Source organism: Parus major, chromosome 2, assembly GCF_001522545.3.
Source record: "Parus major isolate Abel chromosome 2, Parus_major1.1, whole genome shotgun sequence".
Classification (NCBI taxonomy): domain Eukaryota; kingdom Metazoa; phylum Chordata; class Aves; order Passeriformes; family Paridae; genus Parus; species Parus major.
In genome coordinates this window covers 49,052,702-49,068,035 of record NC_031769.1, presented here as the reverse complement: position 1 = coordinate 49,068,035, position 15,334 = coordinate 49,052,702, and the positions used below count along the sequence as shown (strand labels likewise).

General features: G+C 37.1%; 1 protein-coding gene across 3 annotated transcripts in view; it reads left to right on the top strand.

The window, feature by feature from the left end:
• Positions 1–15,334, top strand: part of CUL1 (cullin 1) — a 53,746-nt gene that overhangs the window by 18,759 nt on the left and 19,653 nt on the right. For all 3 annotated transcript variants that reach the window (XM_015618639.3, XM_015618637.3, XM_019005712.2), the window contains exons 3-7: positions 10,472–10,646; positions 11,251–11,418; positions 12,459–12,509; positions 13,459–13,549; positions 14,265–14,428. In XM_015618639.3, coding sequence (XP_015474125.1) covers positions 10,472–10,646; positions 11,251–11,418; positions 12,459–12,509; positions 13,459–13,549; positions 14,265–14,428 — 649 coding nt within the window. The remainder of the gene's footprint in view (positions 1–10,471; positions 10,647–11,250; positions 11,419–12,458; positions 12,510–13,458; positions 13,550–14,264; positions 14,429–15,334) is intronic.

Below are 15,334 nucleotides of genomic sequence, written 5' to 3'. Positions count from 1 at the left end.
GTGTTTAAAAGATTGCACCCCTTCCAAAGCAGAAACTGTGATACATTTGCTCAGTCTTTGTGTACAGCAAGTCTTGTAGTCTGGTGGACTTTTCTTTCAGGAAGCTTTGCTTATCAACCTTCTTAGTTTGGAAAGGGGAACAGCTGCAGATGAGTTTCAGCTGCAGCTGTAATTGGTGTGAAGATCAGCCCTACTTACAAGAATGTCTTGACAATTGACAGTTTAGTCTTTCCTCATCCTCTTTTGTCCTCTTGCTTTCTTTCCCCACCCACCCCTTTTTTTTTTCTTGTCAGGATATTGCTCCTGAAATTGATTTCATTTCATCCCTCTAATTTTTAAGAGCAGAACCGTGCATACAACCAAACCTACCTTCAGTCCTATATCTGCTATCAATTTTTCAACCAAAATAGATTGGAAATGTAGAAGATTTTGTTGTGCCTTGGTCAGGTCCCTCTGGAAAAGAATTAGAATAGTTATGCAATTTAAGCATTCGGACTTCTCACACCTACACTTGTTTTCTTCATTCAGAGGGTCTCTATTTGTGAAGCACTAAATTCAGTATGAGTACAGGCTGGAGCCTGTGCTTAAGGTGTTTTTTTCCCCCTTTGTTTCAATGGCAGCAGAAACAGGTTGAATATCCCAGGAGTTTTCTAGATCTGAGAATATTGAAGAGGTGAATGAAAAATTTTGTTTCTGCATGGTGATTACCAAGTTCCTCATCTATACTTCTTGTAATTTAGATTTATTAGTGCTTTTAATTGCTAGGTACCTTTTATTGTGAAATCATCTGATCATGTATTTCCTTCTTGTGTGGTTTGTTGTTTTAGTGTTACCTTCTTTTCCCCCACATGTGAGATTTTTGAAAATGAAATTTTTTTCTGTTCCTTACCCAGATAGTATGTAATTTCTAGTACTGAAGAGTCTAGTTGTTCCTACAACAGTAGCTAATATGCTCTGACAACCAGTATTACAAGCTAGCTCAGAATTACATGCCTAGCATTGACTTTATGCCAAAAAGATAAATAGTCAATAAAATTAACTAGATTTCTAGGAACAATAGACCTAACAGCACTACTGATATTGTGAGGGAAGGGCCTGTTCACCCTGTTTTCCATTTAGTGATTATTAGTTTGGAGGGTGTGATCCACAGGACTCTCTTGTAAAAGTCAGTGTTAGTGTTATATGTATACAGAACATCTCCTGGTGGCATTTAGTCTGTTTGGAGGAAACTTCAATTAGCCTGTCCAAGAAAGAACTGTATTTTTGTGTAACAAGTTTGGAGTTTCTGTTTTGAATTGTTGGTTGAAAACCTATTATTTGATTTACTAGAATTATTCTTACTCAACTTATTTATATTGCTGTAGGCCACTTGTCTTTATAGCCACCTCTTCTTAACTCCATTTGGCAGTGATAAAATATTCATACATCTTGTGCTGTTTTCTTCTCTTTTGGCAGAAATTCATGTCCATTTTTTACAGTAATTGTATGGCGAGTCTGCGATTTATTTTCCTCAGACCTCATGGTATGAGAGGATGAATTGGAGTTTACTCAACATTTGTATTGAAACTCAATGGAGAGAAGGAAAGGACTTTGTTACTTTTCTTGTTTTATGTATCTTAAAAGATTCTCAGGCCAAGCACTAAAATGTCAGAAAACTTTACTGCACTGTATCAAAGTAGTGTGATTTTTCACAGTGACTTAGACAAAGAGCTGAGTAACTTTCCTAAAATACTTTTTTCATTGTAGCATATATCAACAGTTTTCAGATAGCACTGCTGAATGGAAAGATTAATGGTGTACTTCTCTGTTGTATGTGTGCCCTGTTCATTTGGAATGCCAAAATTTTGACATAAACTCATGCTTTCACTGCCCTGATTAACAAAACATAAACTGAGAAGCATTTTTAGGGATTATTTTAAACAATGTAGTTAATTTATGTCCATACAGAACAGATTAATGTTTTTGTCCAAGTTTAATATTTAAAGAAAAATTGAGAAAAATAAGATGAGGTTGAAGATTCCAATTGCTATTAATTTGTAACAAATATCTGCCTGAGGATATCTAAAAATGTTTTCATTGATAAGAAGAGTTTATAATACTGTGGAAGGTATGATGTGGTTTTTTAACTAAGATATAAATTGCAATGTCCAGATTGTAGTGTTCAGGTTGGCTTTCAAAGTCTTTCAAATGCTAGATATATATAAAAATTACACAGTTGATTTCAACAGGTTCCTAGAATACATTTGAGTAGTTGATTGGTATCATTATCATGGCATATGGGGAAATTTGAAGAAAATTACTGAATTTATTATGACTTAAAATTTGCTGAAGTCTTATGCCAGTAAATTGGATCTTAAAATGTGTTCCTTATATTATTCCAGTATTAGCCATCATTAGTAAATATTTTCAAAATAATTGCTTGAAGTTTGTCAAGTATAGGTAAAGGCTAGGCTGTTCTGTCTCACATTTCATTATTTTATGAAAAAGCCTTGCTATTGTGATTCAGTCTTGTTCACTTATTTTAACAAAGTGGTAGATATTGAATATCCATTGAATCAAATATAAGTAATTGTTTATCAGAAAAGGTTACTGTAGTAATTATATAAAATGGGATTTTTATTTCTTTTCCTCACATGTTAGCAAGTGATATTGGAAAATACTGTGTTGAACATGAAATAATTAAGTGTAGTATGGTAACACTTCAAAAATACCAGATGATTCAGGATAATCTGTCTGTAAAATAGGAAGTATAAATATATTTAACTTTTATTTTTTCCTCTCCTTTGAGTAGATTCCTTTGAGTAGTATATGTTGACCAGGCAAAACCATGAAGCCCTTTTTCTGGCATCCATTTGCCAAGGTCTTTTGTAGTTGCTTCTACTGCAGTCTTTTTCCTTGTTGAATTCCTGTATTTTTGTAAGATTTTAGATCAGCAGATGCATATTAAAACTGTGAAAATACTTTATTTTCTAATCACATGTATCTGTTGTTACCAGGCAGCACGGTATGTTCTTGTTTTTTTCTTTCTGAACAGATTATTATGCTCTTTCTAGGCAGAAAAGATACTGAGGTGTTAGAGGATGCACTTTTTATTCACATCTCAGACACTGTTCCACTTTAAGATTCTGTCACTCTAAGCCATCCTTTCACTTCAATGTCAAGTTGTTTAAGGTCACTTTGGATACATCAAGACAGCCTCTTCTGTCTGCTAGTGTTAGTCCTGCATATATTCAATATCCTATTTCATAGGACTTCTCATGTTCCAGTTAGTGCTTGTGTGAAACATGAAGATAGAACTAAATGTATTTGTTGACATGTTTGAAGGGTACATAATACCTTTTTCTCTTTTGTGGAAAGGTACATGTAATTGTATGCATTTGTGTATATTTACAAAGATTGCATCTTCAGCTTGAAAGAAGGGCAGAATATGTTTATATTTGTGCACTCATTCCCTTTCTTTATGCACTCTTCCACAATGATTGCTTGCTGTTCTACTTGCTTTTTATAGTAACCAATAATGTTCTGTTCAGAACCAAATTCTGTCAATGCAAAGAAAGAAATTTAAAAGCAACCTCAGCTATGGAGTTTCTTAGACTCACTGGCATAAAGACTGTACACTTTGTTTATACATTTGGCTTTGAAATTTTGTGTTTTCCTTATAAAGCAATGCTTTTCTTGAGTTTATGCCGTGGAGAGAGAAACAAGAAGTTATCTATTAGTCTTCAGATGGCTTTTGCTGAAAGTGTGTCTGACCTCAGGCTTGTAGAAACGTGTTTGAGCTGAGTTATGCCTGGATTTTCATAGCAGCTGCATGGCTGATGCTGTAATAGCTCCTCAGTCTCTTGCCTCGGTTCTTCCCTGACTAAAATGGTTTGTCTCAAATGGAGTAATTTAGCATAGCAGTTGTATCAAATCTAAAGACATAAATGTATCAATTAAAACTTAATAGCTTAATCAGTTTTTAGCACAAGTGGTGAATGTGTGGGGTTGAGTACAGGATCTTAATTTTGTTTGTTTGTTTTCTCTGAATTGTTTGTGGGGGTAACCCTTACTTACTGGATGATGAACTGAACATACATAAAATCTCTTGCTGATACCTCCCTGAAAAGAATGAAGGTTTCTGGGGTGTTTGTTCTACTGCTACTCTTCACAAAGCTAAAGTGAGTGCTCAAAGCACCTATTCTGAAAAATGATTGGTTTTTGACAACCTTATAACTTCATAAACTCATGGAAAATTTCCTCATCCATTTGACTCACAAAACATTAAAGTCATATAAGCATGTCCAGTTCTCTTAGCAGCCTAAGTCTGGGGTAATCCAGACTAGTCTTCTGGATTTCAACAGGACTCGAATGGCTTTAATTTTGAGGAAAATATGTAAAGCTGTTCTTTAGTAAATATAATAAGCTGTGTTGTTTGTATTAGAAGTGATTCTACAATAATACAAAGCTTCTATAATCTTCCCTAGCAATTTTCCTATTAGTGTTTTCAATAACTCTGTATGATATTCTTGCATGCCTTTGGTCTAATATAGGAAAACACAGATTTTTGACAAAAGTGGAACTAATCTCAATTTAGTCCTGTAGGCCAGCTGCTGAACATGAAGTTAATTGCTGTTTAAGGTCTGTGAAATAGCAAATTTATGCCTAAAACTGATCTTTATAAGGATATAAGGAGACTAGAAGTAATGAGAGAGAAATTGCGATTGAACAGTTGTTTGGCTTGTTTTTTTGTTGTGGGCATCTCTGCACTTTAGTTTTCTGTTCTGTTGTGTTGTGTTAATTCTGCTTCCTTTTCAGTTCCTTTTAATTTTACATACCTGTTCCTCTTGCAGACTTCTTCCAGTTACGTGAGTTTTTCATAGCAAAATGGAAGAGCTCTGGGGACCTAGCAGTGCTGGTGAAAGGTGAATCAGTTACTGCCTCAGCAGAACTGTTTTCTTTTAAAAACTTTAAGAATCACACAAAGCTCAGTGATTTATACTCATCAGCGTAGAGTCTGAGTGCTTTCTTGTTGTGTGTTGAGTTACAAAACTGATAATTTTTCTTATATAACTTTGGTTTGAAGTTGCTTCCAGAAGAAAAAACCTATATGGAGTTCTTCGGTACTTTTCAAGGGCAGACGGTAGATTATAGTTGACTGCAGCATGCTCAACTTGTGTTTTGTTGTCATACTTGCTCAAAAAATGTATGCAGTGCTGCTGAAAGAGCCTGTTTCACTTCCCCAGTGTGGACACAGAAATTCAGATCTGCTCACCAAAGGGTTTGAGGACAAGGGGCCACAGTTGGTTTTAGTGTTGGTTACTTCCCCAGTCCATGTGACTGACTGCATGAACTCCCATGCTACTGTAAACTAGTTGGCAAGTAAGCTCTCCAGCTAAATTGTGTGTTAGGACCATTTCCCTCAGTGGAAATGATCTTATACAAGGCCTTAAATCCATTAGGGTGTGGCAGCATGGGTTTTTTGGTGTTTTTTTTCTGTTGCCCATCTTTAGAAACTGAGCCAAGGCTGTCAAAAGTAGTGTAACTTATATTGATGACAGAGGTGGTAAAATTAATTTGTCTTCGGCTGTTTTTTGTTGTGAAGACTTCAGGAGGAGAATAAAGTTCTGAAAAATATTTTTCATCTTGACCAGCACAATGCTGAATTATTTCATAAACTTTCTTGCAGTGTTCCACCTCAAATTTACTTTAGACAAGTAAATTTCACCTTCACTGTAGAGAAGGTGTAGAGGATAGAGGAGATTGATCTTGATCAGTTCCTCCTGTAGATAGTTTGTCTGCTTGGCCAAATCTGAAGTTCAGCAGCCCAAAGCTTGGGGATCAGCACAGCTTCACTGTGGTTCAGACTTTTCTATTGATGAATTAACTTCACTGCTTGTTGTGATAAGCAAGTTGCTATACAGGATTGTGCAAATGCCCCCGAAAATGTTTCCTGGTAGCTGTTTGCATATGTACATAGCTTCCAGCATAAAAAGCATTGAGGGATTTATTTTGCCTTCTGCAACTAAGAATTCTTTTTATAGCATTCCCCTTGTGATTCTCAGATGGACTATCATACACTTTGTTGTAAGCAGCACAAATCTGATTTTGTTTTGAATATGTCAGTTTTTCTGTCAGTGGCTGGCTTTAGCAGATGGGGGGACAGCTTGTAAACAAAGTGTGAGAGAGCATGCTTTATGTAGAATATGTCAAAGAGTTACATTTGCAAACTGCCTTCTGCATGGGCAAACTAACTTCAGTTTGACTTGTATGGAACAATGAAACAAGAGCACTTCAAAATTGCTGTCTTGGACCCTTTGCTAGCAAATCTCAAGCCAGAATAAAAGGTAAAGATGAGCATTACTGAAATTGAAGCTCTGAAATTATTACCGTCATGCATGGACAAAAGGTCTCACTCTCTTTGTTTACTTTACAGAGAATCCTGGGTTTAATAGTAAAATGTATGGGGTAAGAAAAAGGGTTATGTCTTCTAATCTTGGCCTTTTATTTTTCTGAAGTCTGTTGTGATTGTTTGTAGAGATGAATAGAATGTTTTTGTCAGGCAGTACTCTCAAAATTGCAAGAATTACCATTCATCTGGACAGTTTTCATATTTTCAGTCTTGCTCAAAACCACTTGGGATAGGAGAGTTAGGGGAATAAGGAGGCAAGACTGTCAAGGGGGTGTTTATGAATGAACCCTAAATTCCTAGTATAATGATGGAGAGGTTTTCCATAAACAATCTAGAGAAATTTATATATTAGCTATTTTAAAATTAACCTGTGGGGTAAACTTGCTTTCCTTGTTTGTAGCAAGAAAAAGAAGGAAAATGCTTGTGCTGTGTGGTTTTCTTCACTTGAACAGGGAATTCTGAAATCAAAGTGTAGATAGTAAAAGTAGCAAGTGAAAGTAAAAGTGCCAGGAAATTTGAACAAATAAATAACTAGGAGGTGAAAGAAATCATTAACGTACAGGAAATCAGTGTCTGATTAAAAGGCTGATTAAAAGTTCAATTGCTTCAATTCAATACAAATGAAGGCTTTATGTTATTGGTTGACATCACTGGAAATTTGGTTACTGACATCTGGATGAGCTAACAGGTAAGAAATAAATGTACGCTGTGTATTTTCAACACAGGGTAATCTTAGGCGAAGAGCACTACTTCTTTGCACAGAATGCAGTGACTTTCTGAACAAACATGTAAATATAGACTGTGAGTAGGCTTTCCTTGCAGTTTGATATGAAGACTCTGAGTCTTGCTCGTGACGGCATGCAGGGTCATGATCATTAAACCCAGTTTAAGGGTATGTTTTGTCTGTGAAGTGTTTTATAAAATTAATTACAAGGAAGTTAATTGGATATTTGGAGACAATTTTCTTCCTGAGCTTTACTACTTAGAAGCAAATCTGTTTATAATGACTGTAATGCATCATATATTTGTGGTTTATAATTCTCTTGGTATTTAATTGTGTTGATGTCTTCCCATTTTGTTGTGCTGGACTTTGTGAAGGGGAAGATAAAAGTCAAGTCTCTGCAATATATTAATTTCCTAATTTATGTTGTGCTGTGGAGGCAACCTGTCTAGTGGTTAAAGCTGGGTCCACTTGTGTTGAGTGACGAAGTACTGGAATGGTCTGCCTGAGCAGGTGGTGGAGACACCATTGCTGAATGTGTTTAAAAAATGACTGGATGTGGCACTCAGTGCCATGGTTTAGTTGAGGTGGTGTTAGTGCATGGGTTGGACTCAATGATCCTGACAGTCTCTTCCAACCTAGAGATTCTGTGAAAACACAAAGCCAAATTAAACCTTCTGGATTGGTTAATACAGTGTTTTACAGGGATGTGACTCAAAAGCCTGTCCTTGGACTGTCAGTAGAAGAGTGAGTTCTCAGTAGCTTCATTCCTGTTGGCTGATTGTTGTTTGTGTGAATTATGAGGGTGATTTTTGTTGTCAGATCTGAGTCCTCTTCAAGTTAAATTTGAGTGGTACCTAGCTAGTTTATTTTTCTTGCTTGTGGAATGCAGCTTCTTTAAGGATACCTCCTTATTTGAAGTGTTTGGGGCAATGTGACTTCCACTTACTACTTTGGCAGAATTCTGAATATTTGAGTTTTTTAGATGAGAAAACAGAATGTGTTCTTGAAATGTTACATTACCAGTTACAGAAAGTCTTCCAGGCTGTAGCAGTGTAAGAGGAAAAAATATTGCTGCCACTTGCTAGGATCATCTGCTACCTCTCTGATACCTGGCTTAAAGATGTAAAGAGCAAACTTCCTACCCTGGGACAGTTCTCAGGTTTTTCAGGTAGACAGCAGTGAAATTGCAACAAGAAGTCTCGAGGTAATCAAGAGACACTTCAGGGACTTGGGATGACGGGTTAAGAGATCAGAAGCTGAAGCAGTTTTCACTTTTCTCTTTCCAGTTGCAAGGAATGGTGAAGGAAGAAACAGGAAGAGCTGGTAGATCAATACTTGGCTCTGAGCCTGGTATCAGTGCCAGAATTTTATCAGGGCTAAGTTTATATGACACTAGGTCTGCTAGTCACAGACATGGTACACCTGTCTCAAAAAGGGGAAAGTATCTTTGCAGATACCAGTTACCAGGCTTAGAGAGAGCTTTAAACTAGATTTGAAAAGGAAAGGAGATAAAACCAGGGGAGAGCATGCCAATATTTGAGGGATGGTCTGCTAGTGAGGTCCTTCAATCTGGTATCTCAGTGGAGGTGGGCGATGGAGATCCATATGGTGGCAAAGAAATAGGGGTCACTTATGAGGAGCCACAGAATTCCCTGGTCACATTGGAATTAGGTCTTCTAGCCAAAAAAAAAGGTGGTGGGATCAACAGCCCAACCAAGCGTATCTGTATGAACGCATACAGCACAGGCAACAAGCAGGCAGCCAGTCACAAGCCTTCTTCCCCAAGGGCTCAGTGCTGGAGCCAGTTCTGTTTCATTTCTTCAGCAGTGACTGGGACAAGGGGATCAAGTGCACCCTCAATCATTTGGCAGAGGGTACCAAGTTAGGTGAGAGTGCTGATCTGCTGGAGTGTGGGTAGGCTCTGCAGAGGGGTTCAAAGAGGCAGTACCAGTGAGCTAAGGGACATGGTACGAGGTTCAGCAGGGCAAAGTGTTGGGTCAAGCACTTCAACCAAAACAACCCCAGGCAGTGCTACAGGTCAGGGGAAGAGTGGCTGGAAAACTGCCCGATGGGAAAGGAACTGGGGGTGCTGTTTGACAGCTGTCTGAACATGAGCCAGCTGTGCCCAGGTGACCAAAAAGGCCAATGGCATCCTGGCCTGGATCAGCAATAGGGTGGCCAGCAGGAGCAGGGCCACAGATTGTCTCGCTTTACTCAGCACTTTGAATCCTGTGTCTAGTTCTGTGCTTCTCACAACACAAGAGACATTGAGGGGCCAGTGTGTGTCCAGAGATTGGCAGTGGAGCTGATGAAGGGTCTGGAGCCACAAGGCTGATGAGGAGAGGCTGAGGGAGCTGGGTGTGTTTAGCCTGGAGAAAAGGACCTTATTGCTCCCTACAACTACCTGAAAGGAGGCCGTAGCAAGGTGAGGGTCATCCCCTCCTCCCATGTAACAAGCAGCCGACAAGAGGAAATGGCCCTAAGTTGCATCAGAAGAGAAGGTTGGATTTTAGGAAACTTACTTTACTGTAAGCATTGTCCTGCATTGGACAATGATATGCCCAGGTGGAATCAATGTCACTGGAGGTATTTAAAAGACCCTTAAGATATGGTGATCAGGGAGATGATTCAGTGGTGGACTTGGCGATGCTATATTAATGGTTGGACTCAGAAGTCTTTTCTAATCTAAACAACTCCATTTCAAATTCAGTGATTCTACACTGAAATTTTGGGATTAACTTTTAGCCTGCAATTGGGTTTTAGTGAATCTTATCTTACAGTGTGCATTTAAATGTGTGTGTGTGTCTCACCATTGTTGCTTTCCAGGTTTGTCCAGCTTGTGCTAGTCTTAAGTGGCCAGATCTTTTATAGAGGATGCTGTTTGAAGGAATGCAAAAATATTCTCTGGAGTTTTCAACTAGTGAATGTTGCTTGAGGCTACTATTGAAATTTCTTTCAGTTCAAATGAAAGCCTATGTATTTGTAGAAGACCAATATAATAGATCAAATAAATTCCATTTAAATAATCTTATCAGCAGGTTCCACTGCTTTGTTTTCTTGGTGGTCTTGTTAAGTGAGCATTGAACATTAAATAAACATTAAATAAATTTAATGTTGGCTTAAGTACTTGCAGTGCCCTCAGCAGTCTGACACAATTTTGCTGCAGATAATTCTGCTGAAAATTACTTAATTTTCTTAGCTGTGGTTTGATTTGACGTGGGCTAGTGCATCTTGTCATGCATTATGTTTAAGTCATTCACAGTTGTATAAATAATAGCTTACTGAAATTAACATTATTTTTCATTGTATTTTTAATGTCTTACGGTGGCAAATGTATTCCTTAACTTTCCTGTCAGTCACGTTTATAACTACTGTACCAGTGTACACCAGTCTAATCAAGCACGGGGAGCTGGAGTACCTCCTTCTAAATCGAAAAAGGGCCAGACACCTGGAGGTGCTCAGTTTGTTGGCTTGGAATTGTACAAACGGCTAAAAGAATTTCTGAAGAACTACTTGACAAATCTCCTTAAGGTAAGATGGGTTATGAGATCAATATGCACTTGTAACATAAACTGGGGTTAGAAGAAAAGCTGTATCAACAAGCCTAGAGCTGTATGCAGCCACTAGAAGTAAATGGAATGATCTTAAAATGTACTTTTGTCTCTGTAGCCATTAGAATGTTTTGTTGACTTTACCTCAGACATTGATCAGTCCCTAAGCTTGTACCTGTTCCTGCTGCTTTTCCTCTTCAAGCTGAAACAGCATTCCTGTGTTTTATAGAAGTAATGTTACATGACATCTTAAGCTGTCCTATACTTGAGCAAGAATAGCTAGACTTTCCAAGCAATTAACCAGCATATTAGGAATACTGAAAAAGGGGATGCCTCTCATGTTGAAAATGCCTTTATTTTAGTTTAATAAATAAACTGCTAATAGAGCTGGATGTTGTTTTGCATCCAGAGGGACAGGGATGTCTTCTGGAGCTATATCTGTGCTGTGCATTTTTTTCCCAGCCTTTTAATTTCAAAATCTCTTACTGGCTTTGCGCTTTATTAATGTGTCAGTTTGTATACCCTCATATGTCTTGATTGTACCTTAAAATTGCGCAACAGTACTGGCAAACTTGTAATTTCAGGATGGTGAAGATTTGATGGATGAGAGTGTGCTGAAATTCTACACTCAACAGTGGGAAGATTATAGGTTTTCAAGCAAAGTACTGAATGGGATATGTGCCTACCTCAATCGACATTGGGTCCGTCGTGAGTGCGATGAAGGTCGTAAAGGAATATATGAAATTTACTCAGTAAGTAGCTTTTTGAAGTGAGTGGTTTGTCCATCCCATCTGCAATGTTTGCATTATCATCCTGCAGATCACTCCTTGAATCTTGCAGGAGGTTCATAGAAGTTTTGAAGAAGTGGGCAACTCCTTCCTTTCCCTACTCCTACCCCAGTATATTTGTAAAAATTCCAAAGGTCTAAGTCTGTGAGATGTTTAATCTGCCTTGTATGTCTTGGGATTTCCAGTAGTAGACTACTGAGGTTTGTCTGTGTCTGAATATTTGCTGCTTAGTGTTACCTCTGTGCCTCAGCATGGCCTTGTCATCCCACTTAGAATTCAGCCAAGCATTTCAAACACCAAATGAAGCAGTAAATAGTATTTTTTTTTCTGGTTACTTCAGTACATTTCTACAAATTTTTTAGCATCCAAGCTAAGATTCAGACAACCTTTGGTTCTTAGTGTAAGTTATTTTGGTACAGTTACGAAAGATTGATATGTAATTTTGATAACTTTTTTTTAATGTGAAGTAATATAAATAAAAACTTAACAGAACTTCTGTATCTCAGGTAACTAAAAGGACTTTTTTAAAATAACAGATAATTATTGTCCTTACTGGTAATGCATTAGGAAAGTGCTGTGCTATTTTCCTGCTTCACTAAAATAATCTTGCATATGGTAGAAAAACAGTTGGTATCCTTAGTTCTCTTCCTCTTAACTTTAGTAGCCTAGTGCTAAGGGACTATGTCTGCTTGGAAACTGCCAACAAAAAAAGCTGCATGTTTTCAAAGTAACACACACTGGGTTTTGTTAATATCCAGAGTTGGCAGTGGATCCCCTGGTAGAAAAAGGAACAACCTAGTAAAGTTACTGGTAAAGCCGGTTGTAATTTCAATGTGAAACAATCTCATTGCTTGAAAAATGTGTGTGTCAAAATATAATGTTAGAAGTTCTGATTGGTTAGCATACTACATCAGCTTTCATTAAAGGGAGTTACCCTACATGTATATGTGTATATGTAAATATTTTCATTATTCCATCTTTCTTCTCCCTTCTTTTACTTCTAGCTTGCCTTGGTGACCTGGAGAGACTGCTTATTCAGGCCATTAAATAAGCAGGTATATGCATTACTATATTACAACTACAGTGTTATTTTCTAGGGTTAATTTCATATATTGTTAGTAAGGAGCTTCAAGGAGTGGGGAGGGGGTGGGGGTGTGCACAGACCTGGAAAATAAAATAGAGCTTTCTGCTTCTCCTTTTGTGATACTAAAAAAAAAATTAAAAAAAAATTAAAAAAAATAAATTTGAAGGAGTAGGCCTTTGTGTATGTGATTGAACCTCGATACCGAGACTGTTCTGTTATCTCTCTGCTGAGAGAACCTTTGGCTTTTCTTAAAAAAGCTAAGGGGACTTGAAGTAGCAGTTTTAGTGGTTGCTAAACTAGGCAGGAGTACAGGCTGATGACAGTCATGTCTTCAGGTTTGGGAGGCAAGATTGGATGAAAACAGATAGTGACAGCCTGGGATTTTGGTCTCTCCTAATGTTATTGTGAGCTGTTACATTTACATTGATGTGTGGGAGACTGAGGTCAGCCAAATGTTTAAAATTTGTGAATCAGCACAATATGAAACAAGGCGTTCAATCACAATTTTTAGGTACATGTATATGTTGATTTCACTTCTTACCAGTACTTCATGATGAAGTAGTTGCAGCAGATTATTTGTCCAAAGAACAGGTGGTTAGTTCAGGTCTTGCTACAGTGTTCTGTACTTCAGGTAGGAAACAAAGAGGATTTTGGCTTAGAAGGTGTTTTTTTGAAATAAAAGTACTAAGGACTTTAATATCCATATACACCTTGCCACTAATCAGACTGTAATTTTGTTGTATAACTCAAGGGTGTATCATTCTCTGTAGGAGCTTTAAATGTTCAGATCTCCTTAGATGTTGTTCTCAAGGTACCTGACTTCTCTTGAATATGGAAATACACTCCTAATTAAGTATGGTGCTTGATCTACCAGCTGCTTTCTCTGTGCTTGACTTAACTTTTAATCCCTGTTTTCTAAGGTAACAAATGCAGTGTTGAAATTGATTGAAAAGGAAAGAAATGGTGAAACTATCAATACAAGGCTGATCAGTGGAGTTGTACAATCCTATGGTAAATGTGATTTCTTTAAGATTCCATTACTTTCTTAAAAATAAATAAATTTATGTACCCTATCAGAGCCCAGAAGTAACATCCCACCTTCTCAGATGTCCAGTAAAGATTTTTTATTACAGTAACATAAATGCAGTTATGTATTGCTAACTTCACATTTTTACCAATACTTTATACAAGAACAATTGATATACCATATTTGTAAAACCTGAGAGTGCAACTGATAGACAAGAGTGTTCATTGTTTACAAATCAGTTACTGAGGAGCTAAATTTATAAATGAGGAAGGATGATAGCTTACATAGCAGAGTGGGGTTGCTTTTTCCCTTTTGCATAATATTGGGAGCATTGCCATCCAAATTGCTGACTAGTTTCATTAATAAAAGCAAAAGCATATAACCTAGAACTCTCAAGAGGAGAAAAATGAAAAGAGAATTTGGACTAGTATTTAAGAAAGTGAAGTTTTCCAAGTCCTGTAATCTTAAATATAAGAAATGTATCTAAAAGTGTAGTTGGTATTAGTAATGTCTTGAACTGATACTTTTTTAAATGCAAAATCAATGTACTTTTTTAAAAGTGGTGCTGATACAGTCCCAATTGATTGCTTTAATCTAAGTTAGGAGGAGTATCTTTGTTTAATTGCAGGAGACCGCTTCATAAAAACCAATTTTGTCATTTCTTGGTCTTTTTTGTTTGGTTGTGGTTTTTCCCTTTAGTGGAGCTGGGGCTGAATGAAGATGACGCATTTGCAAAAGGACCTACACTAACTGTCTATAAAGAATCCTTCGAATCTCAGTTCCTTGCTGACACAGAGAGATTTTATACACGAGAAAGTACTGAATTCTTGCAACAGAACCCAGTTACAGAGTACATGAAGAAGGTAAATTACTTAATCTGCTTTGTGATTTTTTTTTTTCTGGATACATATTTTTTTTAGAGGTAAAGGAATATAAATTTTAGGCTTTTATTATCAGTTTCTTAAAGTGATGGTTATTTTTCAGAAACAGCTGGTTTTCCCTGTAGTGATTTGCTTCTGTATTTATCTGGTCTGAAGTTTTTCTCCTTCCTGCATTTCAGTGAGTGCAGTGAAATTATGCAACTTTCTGAACAGTCAAAACAGAAGATTTAGTTAAAGTAAATTCAGATTTTTTTTTTTTAGACTTCAAGCCACCAAAACAATAGAAAAAAACACAAGTTTACCATTCCTGTACAAAAAAAAGTATGTTGATACATTTATTGGAATACCTTCCTGAGCAAGCTGGCTAAGGAAATACATCATTAATTAGCTTTAATACTCTCAGAATACTTTAGTGTCATGAACCCCTATATAGTACTTCTTATCAACAGAGGCCAGATCTAAATTCTTAATTTATGTCTGGTTTTGGGGATCCCAGACTGGGCAACTGAGAGCAAGCAGGATAAACATTGGCTATTTCTAGCCTGGTTATTAGGTCAGTCTTACTGACACAGTAGTGGATAAAATCATCTTCCACCTTGGAGAAGTGTTGCTTTATATATCTTTTCTCAGCGCATTTCTTCACTTTCTTAGTTGCTGCTTGTTTATTCCCTTTCATCTTAGTTAAAAAATAAGAGAGCTTTTCGAGTAATATACAGATACACATCCCTTCCTGCAGTATTCTTGTGGAATGCTTTTTACCACAGAATACATCCTTTCTTGGCATTAAAGTCAATGAGTTATGCAAAAAGAAAAAAAAAAAAAAGGAGGGGAAATCCTAGAAATAACACAGTAAAAGGAATTATGCCTTTAGTAGTTTCCCAAGAATTA